Source organism: Triticum dicoccoides, chromosome 1B (assembly GCF_002162155.2).
Source record: "Triticum dicoccoides isolate Atlit2015 ecotype Zavitan chromosome 1B, WEW_v2.0, whole genome shotgun sequence".
Classification (NCBI taxonomy): Eukaryota; Viridiplantae; Streptophyta; class Magnoliopsida; order Poales; family Poaceae; genus Triticum; species Triticum dicoccoides.
In genome coordinates this window covers 30,673,337-30,691,216 of record NC_041381.1, presented here as the reverse complement: position 1 = coordinate 30,691,216, position 17,880 = coordinate 30,673,337, and the positions used below count along the sequence as shown (strand labels likewise).

At 45.0% G+C, this 17,880-nt stretch overlaps 1 protein-coding gene and 1 pseudogene across 1 annotated transcript; one reads left to right on the top strand and one right to left on the bottom strand.

Annotated features, from left to right (window-relative positions):
• Positions 1 to 1,604: 1,604 nt before the first annotated feature.
• On the top strand, positions 1,605 to 3,445 carry LOC119317329. Its single transcript, XM_037591765.1, has 2 exons — positions 1,605 to 1,944; positions 3,190 to 3,445. Exon 1 carries the CDS (start codon positions 1,735 to 1,737, stop codon positions 1,912 to 1,914), a length of 180 nt encoding a protein of 59 aa, XP_037447662.1. The 5' UTR covers positions 1,605 to 1,734; the 3' UTR covers positions 1,915 to 1,944; positions 3,190 to 3,445.
• A 995-nt stretch (positions 3,446 to 4,440) lies between these two features.
• Positions 4,441 to 16,057, bottom strand: LOC119300266 (annotated as a pseudogene).
• Between the last annotated feature and the right edge of the window lie 1,823 nt (positions 16,058 to 17,880).

Sequence of the window (17,880 nt, the reverse complement as noted above, 5' to 3'; positions counted from 1 at the left end):
GGTACTGTAGCCACGCGCCCCCGACCAAGCCATCGTCATCAGGAGCAATGCTACAGTGAAACCTGGTCTCCCTGGTGTGCAGACAGCGGGCCCTACCTGTCGGCCGAGTTCACGGCAGCCAGCGGGACCCACCAAGCGGCGGGCCCCAGCAGCCGGCGAAGAATCCACAGCCTAGGGACACTGACGGCCGGGTCCCAGGACTAGCCAGATTACCATTGTACCTCTGGGGGTAGGCCTATATAAACCCCCCAGGGTCACCCATGCAAAGGGGTCAGCCCTTTAGATCAGCCTTCTTCCCCTCTAGCCCAAACAGCTCAAGGAGCACCCTTGTACTTGCTATTGATCATAGTGATGCAGAGACCTCGCAGAGCAGAATTAAGGGTGTTATCTCCACGGAGAGCCCCGAACCTGGATAAGACCCGATGTCATTTGCGGTCTTGCCTACTCTCGCTTCTAGAGCCCGGCAACGTTCTATTGACCCCCTACATGATTAGCCACCCATTGGCATATGTCGAGGAAATACCATGACACATAAGAAAAAAATAGAGAAGAAAAAATAAACCAAACAAAAAAATGGAGAAGAAAAAAGAAAACAAAAATGTAGAATGAAAAAAACCATGAAAAAACTAAGAGAAACCAAAAGAAATATGAATTATAATAACGAAAATGTGTGAACTTGTGTGTTACCATTGGACTCATGATTTTCGTTCATTCTTTGTGTGTGAACTTGGAATTTGTTTCAATTTGTTTCAGGAGTATTACATTAAGAAGGTCTCCGTCTGTGTGGAGCTTTGTCTTTCAGGAGTTAACTACTACTTACTTGATTGTAACTTGAATATTCAGACAGAAATTGGTTCAGTCAAGAGTCACTCATGACGTTAACTACGTGGTGATATGCAAACGCTTCCGTCGATTCAACCAGCAGCCAGAGTTCTACGTGCTGAAATTCAGTCATGGTTTGGTTAGTTGCAAAACGGGAACTTGTAACGTAAACTACTCATGTTGAGGTTTCGCTGGGCTCTTTTCCCTTTATTGTTATTCAGATTTCATTATGAGATACAACAATTGTGAAACCCTGCCTTTTGTTTGACAATACAATCTATATCATCATCAATATAAAAAGACCCAAAGAGGCATATCTAACATATCTCAGTCATTAAATCAGGTAATCCAACGACTCAGCATGCTTCAATGGTGAGCTCTCAACACGTTTAGCATACAATTAATATCATACCAAATATTAATTTGAGTGTTACGAATTTACCAGTACTAATCAGTATCCCAAACCGACGAAAAATGGCTCCTGGGGACGCGACTGGACCGATTTTCAATCGCCGGTGCCAAAAAAACGGCTGAAGGGGGCGCGGCTGGAGATGCTCTAACATTCATCTGCCAAACGCAGCCTCGGTTTTGTTTTTGAGCAGCCTCAGTGGTTCCCTAAAAACGCATCGTGTTCTTGAGAAAAAAAAAGTATATCTGGGCCCGAATTTCCGGGACGCATCTCCAAGCCCGAACACCAGCCCAGATGGCGCAGCCCACGAGAAGCCCACCCAGCCGGCCACCACGACTGACTCAACCCAACCCCAACCCACCCCACAGCCACTCCTCTTCTTTCCCCTCACCTCCCCCCGTCCACGCCGCAACGCAACAAGAGAGAGAGAGAATCAGATCTTGGCGGACTCGAATCCAATCCAATCCAATCCAAGGCGGAGGTCGAGATCAAAGCCACCGGAGATGAAGTTCTTCTCGGCGTTCGACCCGTGGCCGGTGTTCTTCCGCCGGGAGTGGGGCCGCACCTGGCCCTTCCTCGCCGGCTTCGCCGTCACGGGGACCCTCATCACCAAGATGACCGCCGGCTTCACCGAGGAGGACCTCAAGAACTCCAAGTTCGTCCAGGCGCACAAGAACAAGTAGTCGCCGCCCGCCCGGCCCGTCCGCCGCCAGGTATCCTCCCCTTCATCGTTCGATCCGTCCTTGGGTAGATAGATGCATCCGTGGATCTGCCGGCTCCTTGTTCTCGTCGTAGATCTGGGGTAGAGGGGGTAGAGGGGCGTTCGATTCGCCTTCGCGCGCACGTAGTATATGGCTGGTGACGGAGTCTTGATCGTTGGTCGTCAGAAGGGCTGCGGCGATTGCGGGGAATCGGTAGAGCCGTTTCGGATCTGGAGGAGCATGAGGGAGACGCAGCACGAGGTGTCTGTGTTTGAGAAATGCTTCTGTGATTAATTGAGCGCTGCATGATCCGTGGAACGTCGGATCACTTGAACCGATTAGGCAACGGATCCGCAGTGTGAGTTGACCCTAGTAGAGGAATGGGCATCAATCTGTGGGATGAGAGGGGAAGGGGGTGCATGAGGCGGACACAACACGATGGTTTTCTGTTGAGAAATGGTACTGTAATTTGTACACTTCCATCAATACTCCAGAATCTTAGTCATATGGTTGTGGACCTGCTCCTAATTTGTGCAGCCTCTGTTATTCTTTAGAAACTAAGCATACAAGAGAATTATTGTTTCAGCAGCTAAGGGCTATTTCTGTTTTGTAAGCTGTAGTGACGCAAAAAGGATTCAATGTCCCTAGTATCTTGTAGCCTATGGCAGAACTGCCTGACCCACTGATGACGATAGCACCCTTGTTTCGGAGTTATCTCTTACCACATTAACGATTTAGAGCACTACCTTCTACTACTGTTTATGTGGACACTCTAGCTCTTTTGCTTCTATGATGTTGTTATCTTATCCTGTGTTCACTCTGGTCCCATTTTCTTAAATTATCATCATTTCTATTTAGTGTGGAGAAAGTTCAGTTGGTAAACCAACTGGCTCTTTATATTATAACGATTGCTTCTATATACCAAAATATAACAAGTAGATGATCTTCCTTGTGCCAAAATACTGGAATGCATTGAGACGTATCTTGCTACATGTGAAACTCTGTTTGGTCTTCTATATATATGATGAGCCTTTCTGTAGGATTGAACTGTTATGATCATATGAATATATATACCTTGGTTACTGCAGGGAATTTTAGCTGTGTTGATGTTAAGAGTTTTCATTTGTAACTGTTAAAATGTGCAAATCACTTTGGATTAATTCTTGCTGTGGCAATGAATACCTATGACTGCTATCAAGTTTGCCCTTTGTAGTTTGCTATCAAGTTACTGAATGCTCAACATTACTCTACTGGCAGGTCACAGGGGCAGCAGCTGAGTTACCGGCATGTGTCCTTGATGCGGCGAGCCAATCCCCACGCTCACTATTGTGATTGAACTTTCTGTTTTTTGTTCGAATCCAACTGCGTGCATTTTTGCCGCTCTGGTTTGTAATGTAATAAGCGACATTTGAATCGTCGAATCCAAGAAAAAAAACGGCTTCGGATAAAGTAGCTGCCATGGGTCACTCTGTCTATGCACAATGAAGACGCTCTCTGTTTCGTTTCGCAGATCTGTTACCGTGTGTGCTTCGCTTTATTCCAGTGTTTGTTTTGGTAGTCGATGCCGCTGATTACTGCCATTGGTCGTTAAGAGCATTTACTTGCTTACGCTGGTTGAATCTTAATTACTGGATCTCAGGAAAAGCTTGATCAACTTGATGATCTCCAATCAAGTTCAATTCTACTTGAGTTTACGATTGTCAAGTAAGTTAATTTCTAGTCATGCCTCCCAGGCGCCCATGCATGGAAAAGAATTTGAACACTGCAAATAATGTAGCCATATGTTTCCAAAATACATGAAGTGTAAGGTATGTACCTAGTCTATCCAAGATACAACTATGGCCGTTGTTTGTTTATGAACTTGCTACTTGCTCCCTTTGTTCCAAAATAGATGACCCAACTTTGTACTAAAGTTAGTACAAAGTTGAGTCGTCTATTTTGGAACGGAGGGAGTAGGTGTTTAAAATTTTAAAACTTATAGAGCGTCTTCATTGTGTCAATTTGAAAGACCAATCACATTACTCATACTACATCTAGAAAAAGGTGCCGATACTGTGCGGTTATGCACTCCTTGTGGTTTACAATAATATTAGTACTAGGCTACAAAACATAGGCAGAGTTACCCGCTTGCATCCTCAACAAGGTGAGCCACTTCTTTGTGTTTCTTTTTTGCCCCATACACAAGAGCCGGGTTTCAATATCATCAAATAACGAATCAACAGTATATGAGTAGCAAGCATCCATGCGCAACGAAAACACACTTACCCTAGGTGTTCAAGGTTTCACTTACACGGCTAACAGTGAAATTGTCTGAAAATAAAGATGGAATAAGCAAAAGCAAGACGAGGAGGTAGTGAAAATTAAAAACTTTACATGACTACCCTCAAAAAAAGAAAACTTTACATGACCACCAAGCGGTCAGCAGTTTCCACGTGTCAGCAAAAAGTTCATCCCATTTTTTCAAATCCAATCCAACCAATTATCTGTAACCAGATCAAATACACACAGAACACATTCAAGAATGCTAGTCAGGGGGGAAATACACATGGTAACAATGTTCAGAAAGAAACATGTATCTAAAGAAGCTATGCACGCAAGTGCTAGTAGCTTAATGGAGTATCTATTTGCCTTCGTCACCTAGCATAATATGAACTTCCTGGATTTATGTGTTGGTTCTCATTTTCTCCCATAGAATAGTCAGATTCTATTTCCTGAACACCGGTGGAATCTCCACCTAGAAGGCTCTCTCCATCCGTCTCCATGCCCACTCGCACCCAGGGATACATTGGAAGCTTTCTCAATCTACCGAGCTCATTAGCAACCTCTTTCATCGAGGGCCTGCTTTCACCACACATATCTAGGCATTTCTTTGCTAGGTCTGCAAGTCCTTTCAGCAACTCCATGCTCTCTTGTTCTTTCACGTGTTTGACCAACACTGCATCAAGATTATTCTCCTTCATGGCAGATAGGAAAGTCGATGATAAGATCTTTTGTGTGTCAGGCCCTTCAAGCTTTAGTGGCAATTGGCCTGTGAGGATCTCTAAAAGGATAACTCCAAAGCTATACACATCGCTTTTAGCTGTCAACTAACATGTTTGCAGGTATTCAGGATCAAGGTATCCACACGTACCTTGAAGTATTGTGAGAAATTGCTCTTCGTCAGATGGGGCTAGTACCGAGGCTCCAAAGTCCGATACCTTGGCCATGTGGTTGTCATCAAGAAGAATGTTGGAAGTTTTTACATCACCATGAATAATAGGGGGAGATGCATAGGAGTGTAGGAAACTGAGTCCTTCCGCTGCTTCATGAGAAATCCTTAAGAGATTGCTGAAGGAGATATGTGATGATCGTTTCTTTCCATGAATATACTCGAAAAGTGTACCATTTAGAACAAACTCATATACTAGAATTGGAACCTCCACCTCAAGGCAACAACCTAAGAGTTTCACGATGTTCTTGTGATTGATTTGGGATAAAATGAGCAACTCTTGGCCAAATTCTTTCTTTTGCCTTTCATCAACTAATGCACATCTTTTAATTGCAATTGTCATGTTGTTCTTGAGTATCCCTTTATAGACCGTTCCGTGACCTCCTTTTCCAAGTATTCTGGTACTGTCAAAGTTGTTGGTAGCATGTATGAGCTCAGCTTCTGAAAATATAGTAAAAGCAAGACCTTTCTCATGTTTCATCCTATCAAACAAAAGCAACCCTCCATGTTGGCGGAAGTACTCCCGCTTAACTTTTTCCAAATTTCTCTTCTGGATTATCATTTGTCCCCAAAATACCATGAGCATAGCAATAACGATGGCTCCAAATAATCCCGATGTAACTCCTGCATGCATAATGATATGGGATGAGACAACTATTTTAGGGGGAGAGAGAGAGAGAGAGAGAGAGAGAGAGAGAGAGAGAGAGAGAGAGAGAGAGAGAGAGAGAGAGAGAGAGAGAGAGATTTAGTTTTACTATTTACAATTTTCTTTTTTGACATCAAAGTGAACGGGACACAAATAATTAAGGTCTTGGTATATTTCTCATGTCCAAGTCGACACCCCGATCCTCATCAGTGTCATATAAATATCATAACTACCACCATAAATTAGACAATAGGAAATCTCCATGTACTTAAAGGTCAAGGGATAAGAAAAAAAACAATATTTTAGCTAGATGATCTCATTTCTATTTGTGTTACCTAGTATTAAGCCGATATCAGCACTGCATGTATTGCCTTCCAGTTTTCTTCCTACTCGACAAGAACAACGATATCCTCCAATTGTATTGTGGCAAGTGCCTCCAGGAGGGCAGGGGTTGTCGTTACTACATTCATCGACATCTGCAATAAGATGAGCCAAACTAATATTATAATTTTGAACATAGTAGTAACCTTTCTACATGTGTTCAGAGTGCAATTTTATTGGCAGTTGTGTGTATACACATTCAGTATGAAGATAGTCCACCAGTTTCTTCTTTATAATGTGTTTTTTTTTCTAGAAGTCAAACTTTAATATCTTGACCTAGTTCATAGAAAACTATCACTGACTAAATACTAAACAAATAAAATATGAAATGTAATTCATGATAGATCTGATAATACAGATTTTGTGTTGTAAACTTGTCAAAGATAGAGAAAGTTTGACATCCATCTTAGTATAAAAAAAGGATGGAGTAATTCCCCAGTAGATTACCGTACCTTGGCATCCACCGGGGAGATAAGCATTGCCTTTGTACCCCTGCGAGCAGTTGCACATATAACCGTAATCATTGACGGAATCCACGCACACGCTGTTGCTGCTAAGGCATGCGTAGGTCGTACTCCGTCCTGCGTCGTCGCATGACTTTGCATCTCTGACAGCCCAATCAACTACCATGGGCACCCGCCCATGGTACGTGTCGTTGAACGTGGTGTTGCCGACGTACGAGGTGCTGAAGTTGAAGGCCGCGGCCTCCATGAGCACCGCGTAGCTGCACCGGTTGAACTCCCAGATCCGGCTCGTGTTGACGGAACTGGAGAAGTTGGTGTCGTAGTAGTACATGCGCTTGGGTATCATGGTCTGGGAGCAGCCCATGCCGGCGCAGGACCCATCCACCAGGTCCGACAGGTTGCGGCACGTGGCGACGCCCATCCCCTGGTACCCTGTGCCGGCAAAGTCCGACATGATGCCAAGGGCGTTGTGTTGGGGAACGTAGCAGAAATTCAAAATTTTCCTACGAATCACCAAGATCTATCTATGGAGAGACCAGCAACGAGTAGAAAGGAGGAGAGTCTACATACCCTTGTAGATCGCTAAGCGGAAGCGTTCAAGTGAACGGGGTTGATGGAGTCGTACTCGTCGTGATTCAGATCACCGATGATCAAGTGCCGAACGGACGGCACCTTCGCGTTCAACACACGTACAGCCCGGTGACGTCTCCCACGCCTTGATCCAGCAAGGAGAGAGGGAGAGGTTGAGGAAGACTCCATCCAACAGCAGCACAACGGCGTGGTGGTGGTGGAGGAGCGTGGCAATCCCGCAGGGCTTCACCGAGCACCTACGGGAGAGGAGATGTGTCACGGGAGGGAGAGGGAGGCAACCAAAGGCCTTAGGTATGATTGCTCCTCCTTTTCCCCACTATATATAGGGCCAAGGGAGAGGGGGAGGGCGCAGCCTTGCCCCCTCCTCCAAGGAAGGGGTGCGGCTAAGGATGGGGAGGAGTCCATCCTCCCCAAGGCACCTCGGAGGTGCCTTCCCCCTTGAGGACTCTTCCCTCCCCAAGTTTCCTTGCGCATGGGCCTCTTGGGGCTGGTGCCCTTGGCCCATGTAGGCCAAGGCGCACCCCCTACAGCCCATGTGGCCCCCCGGGGCAGGTGGCCCCACCCGGTGGGCCCCCGGGACCCTTCCGGTGGTCCCGGTACAATACCGATGACCCCGAAACTTGTCCCGATGGCCGAAATAGGACTTCCTATATATAAATCTTTACCTCCGGACCATTCCGGAACTCCTCGTGACGTCCGGGATCTCATCCGGGACTCCGAACAACATTCGGTAACCACATACAAGCTTCCTTTATAACCCTAGCGTCATCGAACCTTAAGTGTGTAGACCCTACGGGTTCGGGAGACATGCAGACATGACCGAGACGTTCTCCGGTCAATAACCAACAGCGGGATCTGGATACCCATGTTGGCTCCCACATGTTCCACGATGATCTCATCGGATGAACCACGATGTCAAGGACTCAATCGATCCCGTATACAATTCCCTTTGTCTAGCGGTATGGTACTTGCCTGAGATTCGATCGTCGGTATACCGATACCTTGTTCAATCTCGTTACCGGCAAGTCTCTTTACTCGTTCCGTAACACATCATCCCGTGATCAACCCCTTGGTCACATTGTGCACATTATGATGATGTCCTACCGAGTGGGCCCAGAGATACCTCTCCGTTTACACGGAGTGACAAATACCAGTCTCGATCCGCATAAAACAATAGATACTTTCGGAGATACCTGTAGTGCACCTTTATAGTCACCCAGTTACGTTGTGACGTTTGATACACTCAAAGCACTCCTACGGTATCCAGGAGTTACACGATCTCATGGTCAAAGGAAGAGATACTTGACATTGGCAAAGCTCTAGCAAACGAACTACACGATCTTTGTGCTAGTCTTAGGATTGGGTCTTGTCCATCACATCATTCTCCTAATGATGTGATCCCGTTATCAACGACATCCAATGTCCATAGCCAGGAAAACCATGACTATCTGTTGATCACAACGAGCTAGTCAACTAGAGGCTCACTAGGGACATATTGTGGTCTATGTATTCACACGTGTATTACGATTTCCGGATAATACAGTTATAGCATGAATAAAAGACAATTATCATGAACAAGGAAATATAATAATAATACTTTTATTATTGCCTCTAGGGCATATTTCCAACAGTCTCCCACTTGCACTAGAGTCAATAATCTAGTTCACATCGCCATGTGATTAACACTCACAGGTCACATCGCCATGTGACTAACACCCAAGAGTTTACTAGAATCAGTAGTCTAGTTCACATCACTATGTGATTAATACTCAATGAGTTTTAGGTTTGATCATGTTGCTTGTGAGAGAGGTTTTAGTCAACGGTTCTGAACTTTTCAGATCCGTGTGTGCTTTGCAAATCTCTATGTCATCTCCTAGATGCAGCTACCACGCTCTATTTGGAGCTATTCCAAATAACTGTTCTACTTGGAGCTATTCTAAATTATTGCTCCATTATATGTATCCGGTCTCTCTACTCAGAGCTATCCGGATAGGTGTCAAGCTTGCATTGTCATAACCCTTTACGACGAACTCTTTTACCACCTCCATAATTGAGAAAAATTCCTTAGTCCACTAGTTACCAAGGATAACTTTGACCGCTGTCCTGTGATCCATTCATGGATCACTCTTGTACCCCTTGACTGACTCATGGCAAGGCACACTTCAGGTGCGGTACACAGCATAACATACTGAAGAGCCTACGTCTTAAGCATAGGGGACGACCTTCGTCCTTTCTCTCTATTCTGCCGTGGTCGAGCTTTAAGTCTTAACTTCGTACCTTATAACTCAGGCAAGAACTTCTTCTTTGACTGATCCATCTTGAACACCTTCAAGATCATGTCAAGGTATGTGCTCATTTGAAAGTATTATTAAGCATTTTGATCTATCCTTATAGATCTTGATGCTCAATGTTCAAGTAGCTTAATCCAGGTTTTCTATTGAAAAACACCTTTCAAATATCCCTATATGCTTTCTAGAAATTCTACATCATCTCTGATCATCAATATGTCAACAACATATACTCATCAGAAATTCTATAGTGCTCCCACTCACTTCTTTGGAAATACAAGTTTCTCATAAACTTTGTACAAACCCAAAATCTTTGATCATCATCAAAGCATACATTCCAACTCCGAGATGCTCACTCCAGTCCTTAGAAGGATCGCTGGAGCTAGCATACCTTTTAGCATCCTCAGGATTGACAAAACTTTTCTGATTGTATTGCATACAACCTTTCCTTACGAAAACTAGTAAGGAAACTTGTCTTGACATCCATCTGCCAGATTTCATAAATGCAGCTAATGCTAACATGATTCCGACGGACTTAAGCATCGCTACGGATGAGAAAATCTCATCGTAGTCAACTCCTTGAACTTGTGAAAAACTCTTCGCCACAAGTCGAGCCTCATAGACGGTGACATTACCATCCACGTCCGTCTTCTTCTTAAAGATCCATTTATCTTAATGGCTTGCCGATCATCGGGCAAGTCCGCCAAAGTCCATGGATCCGTTCTCGGATTTTATGGCCTCGAGCCATTTATCGGAATCCGGGCCCACCATTGCTTCTCCATAGCTCGTAGGTTCATTGTTGTCCAGCAACATGACTTTCAAGACAGGATTACTGTACCACTCTGAAGTAGCACGTATCCTTGTCACCCTACGAGGTTCGACAGTGATTTGATCCGAAACTTCATGATCAATATCATAAGTTTCCACTTCAATTGGTGTAGGTGCCACGGGAACAACTTCCTGTGCCCTGCTACACACTGGTTGAAGTGACGGTTCAATAACCTCATCAAGTCTCCACCATCCTCCCACTCAACTTTTCGAGAGAAACCTTTCCTCGAAAAAGGACCCGATTCCAGAAACAATTCATATTGCTTTCGGATCTGAATTAGGAGGTATACCCAACTGTTTTGGGTGTTCTATGAAGATGTATTTTATCCGCTTTGGGTTCGAGCTTAATCCTGAAACTTTTTCACATAAGCGTCGCAGCCCCAAACTTTTAAGAAATGACAGCTTAGGTTTCTCTAAACCATAATTCATACGGTGTCATCTCAACGGAATTACGTGGTGCCCTATTTAAAGTGAATGTGGTTGTCTCTAATGCCTAACCCATGGACAATAGTGGTAATTCGATAAGAGACATCATGGTACGCACCATATCCAATAGGGTGCAACTATGATGTTCGGACACACCATCACACTATGGTGTTCCAGGCGGTATTAATTGTGAAACATTTTCCAAAATGTCTTAATTGTGTGCCAAAACTCGTAACTCAGATATTCATCTCTATGATCATATCATAGATCTTTTATCCTCTTGTCACGACGATCTTTCAACTTCACACTGAAATTACTTGAACCTTTCAATAATTCAGACTCGTGATTCATCAAGTAAATATACTCAACATCTACTCGAATCATCTGTGAAGTAAGAACATAACAATATTCACTGCATGCCTCAGCACTTATTGGACTGCACACATCAAAATGTGTTACTTCCAACAAGTTGCTATCTTGTTCCATCTTACTGAAAACGAGGCTTTTCAGTCATCTTGCCCATGTGGTATGATTTGCATATCTCAAGTGATTCAAAATCAAGTGAGTCCAAACGATCCATTTGCATGGAGTTTCTTCATGCATATACACCAATAGACATGGTTCGCATGTCTCAAACTTTTCAAAATGAGTGAGTCCAAAGATCCATCAACATGGAGCTTCTTCATGCGTTTTATACCATTATGACTTACATGGCAGTGCCACAAGTAAGTGGTACTATCATTACTATCTTATATCTTTTGGCATGAAAATGTGTATCACTACGATCGAGATTCAATAAACCATTCATTTTAGGTGCAAGAGCACTTATTCAGGTTTAATACTAATCTTGATGGTAGAGGGAGCGTGCGATGCTTGATTATATCAAACTTGGGAACACTTCCAACACATATCGTCAGCTCTCCTTTAGCTAGTCTCCGTTTATTCCGTAGCCTTTTATTTCGAGTTACTAACACTTGGCAACCGAACCGGTATCTTATACCCTGGTGCTACTAGGAGTACTAGTAAAGTACACATTAACATAATGTATATCCAATATACTTCTATCGACCTTGCCAGCCTTCTCATCTACCAAGTATCTAGGGTAATGCTGCTCCAGTGGTTGTTCCCCTTATTACAGAAGCACTTAGTCTCGGGTTTGGGTTCAACCTTGGGTTTCTTCATTGGTGCAGCAGCTGATTTGCCGTTTCATGAAGTATCCCTTCTTGCCCTTGCCCTTCTTGAAACTAGTGGTTTCACCAACCATCAATAATTGATGCTCCTTCTTGATTTCTACTTTTGCGGTGTCAAACATCGTGAATACTTCAAGGATCATCTTATTTATCCCTGATATGTTATAGTTCATCACGAAGCTCTAGCAGCTCGGTGGCAATGACTTTGGGGAAACATCACTATCTCATCTGGAAGATTAACTCCCACTTGATTCAAGTGATTGTTGCACTCAGACAATTTGAGCACAAGCTCAACGATTGAGCTTTTCTCCCTTAGTTTGCAGGCTAAGAAAATCGTCGGAGGTCTCAAACCTCTTGACGTGGGCACGAGCCTGAAATCCTAATTTCAGCCCTCGAAACATCTCATATGTTCCGCGACATTTCGAAAACGTCTTTGGTGCCTCTACTTAAACCATTTAACTGAACTATCACGTAGTTATCAAAACGTGTATGTCCGATGTTCGCAACATCGACAAACGACGTTGGGGTTCAGCACACTAAGAGGTGCATTAAGGACATAAGCTATCTACTGTCTGCATAATTGCTACTTTCAACTATATTTTCTCTAGGAACATATCTAAAACAGTAGAACTATAGCGTGAGCTACGACATAATTTGCAAAAGGTCTTTTGACTATGTTCAAGATAATTAAGTTCATCTTATGAACTCCCACTCAGATAGACATCCCTCTGGTCATCTAAGTGATTACATGATCCGAGTCAACTAGGCCGTGTCCGATCATCACGTGAGACGGACTAGTTATCATCGGTGAACATCTTCATGTTGATCGTATCTACCATACGACTCATGCTCGACCTTTCGGTCTCCATGTTCCGAGGCCATGTCTGCACATGCTAGGCTCGTCAAGTTAACCCTAAGTGTTTTTGCTGTGTAAAACTGTCTTACACCCGTTGTATGTGAACGTAAGAATCCATCACACCCGATCATCACGTGGTGCTTAGAAGCGACGAACTGTAGCAACGGTGCACAGTTAGGGGAGAACACTTCTTGAAATTGTTGTAAGGGATCATCTTATTTACTACCGTCGTCCTAAGTAAACAAGATGCATAAACATGATAAACATCACATGCAATCAAATAGTGACATGATATGGCCAATATCATTTTGCTCCTTTTGATCTTCATCTTCGGGGCTCCATGATCATCTTGTCACCGGCATGACACCATGATCTCCATCATCATGATCTCCATCATCGTGTCTTCATGAAGTTGTCACGCCAACGACTACTTCTACTTCTATGGCTAACGCGTTTAGCAATAAAGTAAAGTAAGTTACATGGCGTTCTTCAATGACACGCAGGTCATACAAAAAATAAAGACAACTCCTATGGCTCCTGCCGGTTGTCATACTCATCGACATGCAAGTCGTGAATCCTATTACAAGAACATGATCAATCTCATACATCACATATATCATTCATCACATCCTTTTGGCCATATCACATCACATAGCATACCCTGCAAAAACAAGTTAGACGTCCTCTAATTGTTGTTGCATGTTTTACGTGGCTGCTATGGGTTTCTAGCAAGAACGTTTCTTATCTACGCAAAACCACAACGTGATATGCCAATTGCTATTTACCCTTCATAAGGACCCTTTTCATCGAATCCGTTCCGACTAAAGTGGGAGAGACTGGCACCCGCTAGCCACCTTATGCACCAAGTGCATGTCAATCGGTGGAACCTGTCTCACGTAAGAGTACGTGTAAGGTCGGTCCGGGCCGCTTCATCCCACAATACCGTCGAAACAAGATTCGACTAGTAACGGTAAGCATATTGAACAACATCAACGCCCACAACTACTTTGTGTTCTACTCGTGCAAAGAATCTACGCAATAGACCTAGCTCATGATGCCACTGTTGGGGAACGTAGCAGAAATTCAAAATTTTCCTACGAATCACCAAGATCTATCTATGGAGAGACCAGCAACGAGTAGAAAGGAGGAGAGTCTACATACCCTTGTAGATCGCTAAGCGGAAGCGTTCAAGTGAACGGGGTTGATGGAGTCGTACTCGTCGTGATTCAGATCACCGATGATCAAGTGCCGAACGGACGGCACCTCCGCGTTCAACACACGTACAGCCCGGTGACGTCTCCCACGCCTTGATCCAGCAAGGAGAGAGGGAGAGGTTGAGGAAGACTCCATCCAACAGCAGCACAACGGCGTGGTGGTGGTGGAGGAGTGTGGCAATCCCGCAGGGCTTCACCGAGCACCTACGGGAGAGGAGATGTGTCACGGGAGGGAGAGGGAGGCAACCAAAGGCCTTAGGTATGATTGCTCCTCCTTTTCCCCACTATATATAGGGCCAAGGGAGAGGGGGAGGGCGCAGCCTTGCCCCCTCCTCCAAGGAAGGGGTGCGGCTAAGGATGGGGAGGAGTCCATCCTCCCCAAGGCACCTCGGAGGTGCCTTCCCCCTTGAGGACTCTTCCCTCCCCAAGTTTCCTTGCGCATGGGCCTCTTGGGGCTGGTGCCCTTGGCCCATGTAGGCCAAGGCGCACCCCCTACAGCCCATGTGGCCCCCCGGGGCAGGTGGCCCCACCCGGTGGGCCCCCGGGACCCTTCCGGTGGTCCCGGTACAATACCGATGACCCCGAAACTTGTCCCGATGGCCGAAATAGGACTTCCTATATATAAATCTTTACCTCCGGACCATTCCGGAACTCCTCGTGACGTCCGGGATCTCATCCGGGACTCCGAACAACATTCGGTAACCACATACAAGCTTCCTTTATAACCCTAGCGTCATCGAACCTTAAGTGTGTAGACCCTACGGGTTCGGGAGACATGCAGACATGACCGAGACGTTCTCCGGTCAATAACCAACAGCGGGATCTGGATACCCATGTTGGCTCCCACATGTTCCACGATGATCTCATCGGATGAACCACGATGTCAAGGACTCAATCGATCCCGTATACAATTCCCTTTGTCTAGCGGTATGGTACTTGCCTGAGATTCGATCGTCGGTATACCGATACCTTGTTCAATCTCGTTACCGGCAAGTCTCTTTACTCGTTCCGTAACACATCATCCCGTGATCAACCCCTTGGTCACATTGTGCACATTATGATGATGTCCTACCGAGTGGGCCCAGAGATACCTCTCCGTTTACACGGAGTGACAAATACCAGTCTCGATCCGCATAAAACAATAGATACTTTCGGAGATACCTGTAGTGCACCTTTATAGTCACCCAGTTACGTTGTGACGTTTGATACACTCAAAGCACTCCTACGGTATCCAGGAGTTACACGATCTCATGGTCAAAGGAAGAGATACTTGACATTGGCAAAGCTCTAGCAAACGAACTACACGATCTTTGTGCTAGTCTTAGGATTGGGTCTTGTCCATCACATCATTCTCCTAATGATGTGATCCCGTTATCAACGACATCCAATGTCCATAGCCAGGAAACCATGACTATCTGTTGATCACAACGAGCTAGTCAACTAGAGGCTCACTAGGGACATATTGTGGTCTATGTATTCACACGTGTATTACGATTTCCGGATAATACAGTTATAGCATGAATAAAAGACAATTATCATGAACAAGGAAATATAATAATAATACTTTTATTATTGCCTCTAGGGCATATTTCCAACACGTTGCACCCAATGACCGTGAACCTGTTCTCGGCGTCGGAGAGCCGGTAGACGGAGGTAGGCCCTCCGTTCTGGCTCTCGTGATAGCCGACATGCTCCATGCTCCTCGTGGAGTTGTTGTAGCAGAAAGCCTCGATATAGTTGAGCACCCGGGCGGTGCTGTGGGTCAGGGAGATGTAAAGCACCTCAAAGATGGCCTTGAACGGCTTGGGCCTGAGGGCGCCATCTCTAACCTCGCAGCTGAGGTCGAAGACTTCCGCGAGCGAGCAGTTGGGAATATTGGGATCGATGCCGAACGGGAACGGTATCTCGACATCGCCGCACCGCCTTCGACAGTTTGAGCTAGGATCCGCGGCCCGAGAGGCATGCTGTGTACCAAGAAGTATGAGGCCAAGAAGGCCGAGCTGCAACGAGACATGCATATTCTACGGCTGGAGATCTACAGCAAAGTAAACGACACTGTCAATTATTATTTTTCGATAAAGGGCGGTTCGTTTCAAAGACAAGATTACACACAAGCGTGGAGAAGATGATATATGTAGTCTAGAAAACATATTACGGCATAGAACTCACCTGATATATCTTGGGGAAGCCGCACGTATCTTGGAGGAGCTGCTCTCTCGAGAAATAATTTGTGCTTGCTCCGGAAGTCCCTCTGTGCTTGTGTTGTGAAGAAGAGCCAACGGTAGCAGGTAGGCGCACACACGACGACGACGTAGAGCTCTCTTATCTTAAACCCGCGGCAGGTCGACCAGTCAAAAAGTCAACACGCACGCAGCTACTTGCATGGGCAAACGGCGGACTTCTCTTTTTGCAAAAGAATAAGCGGAGTGGAGCGGTCTCAGCGTCCAAAAAACGGTTTCCCACTGACGTCCCTGCCTCTCTTGGCCGTCCAAAAGCTTTGAGATTCGTGCACTTTTTTTAGCGCCTGTTGATGTTACATTCTGAATTTGCGCATGGCGGGCCTCTCTTTTTGCCTGACGGCGCCGTGGTAAGCCGAGGCAGGTCACATTCCGCCAGCCTGGCCATGGTAAACCTCGTGAGATGGGAGTACACTACTAGTTACAAATTTCTGTTTTGGTTTCATTATTGTTGACTCACGTTAGGTAGCTACGCACTCAAAGGACGTTCAAATGATTCCCGCTCGCCGCACGTGTGGGAGCATGCATTCACACCCAATGGGCGCACTTGCGTTTTGACTATGTATAAGCGAGTAGTAGGAAATTAGCACGTATTCGTGTGGGCGTTCTTCTGAAACCAGCAGCACACAGGATGCGGGCCAACTGGATAAGCCCGGCCCAAGGGAGAAGTCAGACGACCACATCGCTTTCTTTGCTTTGCTATTTTGGTTTGCTATGTACTATCACGATCGAGCTGGTGGGTGGAGACTGAAGCCACTAGAGGATGCCAGGATATATATACTTGTACTCCCTCCATTCCTAAATATTTGTCTTTTTAAAGATTTCAAATGGACTACCACATACAGATGTATATAGACATATTTTAGAGTGTAGATTCACTCATTTTGCTCCGTATGTAGTCACTTGTTGAAATCCCTAGGAAGACAAATATTTAGGTACGGAGGGAGTATATATGAGCTTCAACATCTGCATTGTGTTTCTCAAAAAAGAAAAAGATAACGATTGATGATCTCCGTAGCTACTCCTTCATTTGGATTTATTAGGCCCCATGTATTTTGGATCAAACTTTGATTATCAAAATATAATTTATACATGTTACGAAATTAACAAAAGAAATCTTACCATTAGAAACTTGTTTCAAACATTAATTATTATGGTGTGGTTTTTGTGGCATATAACTTATCTTTTTCTAGCTAAATTGTGGTCAAAATTTGACACAAAGATATGATGGGGCCTAATGGAGCTTTATGGATTGCCGAGATCTGTTTAACAGGCTTGAGGTTATGGATTTCTGCACAGTAACATGCATGTAGGGATGAATCGCAAAGCAGTGAGGGCAACTGTCTTTTCTTTGGTTATTTTCACGGGATTTTTGGATATATTATAAAAGTATAGCAGAAGTACAAAACACTTCAAACATAAGAAAAATTACATCAAGGTTTCTGGTCCACCAAATGACCAATACGTCGTCGCCCCCCGCGCGCGTATCGGAGCTGGCATGACCTTTTGATGACAACCCTAAGTCCTCGTACACGTGCCCCTAAGTACGAACACCCGAAAGACGTAAAGTTGTCGTCATTGAACCCTAATTAGACCGAGCTGAAGCACGTGGCACCAGA

Coding starts and splice junctions, on each gene's coding strand:
- LOC119317329 (XM_037591765.1), top strand. CDS start 1,735: ATGAAGTTCTTCTCGGCGTTCGACCCGTGGCCGGTGTTCTTCCGCCGG.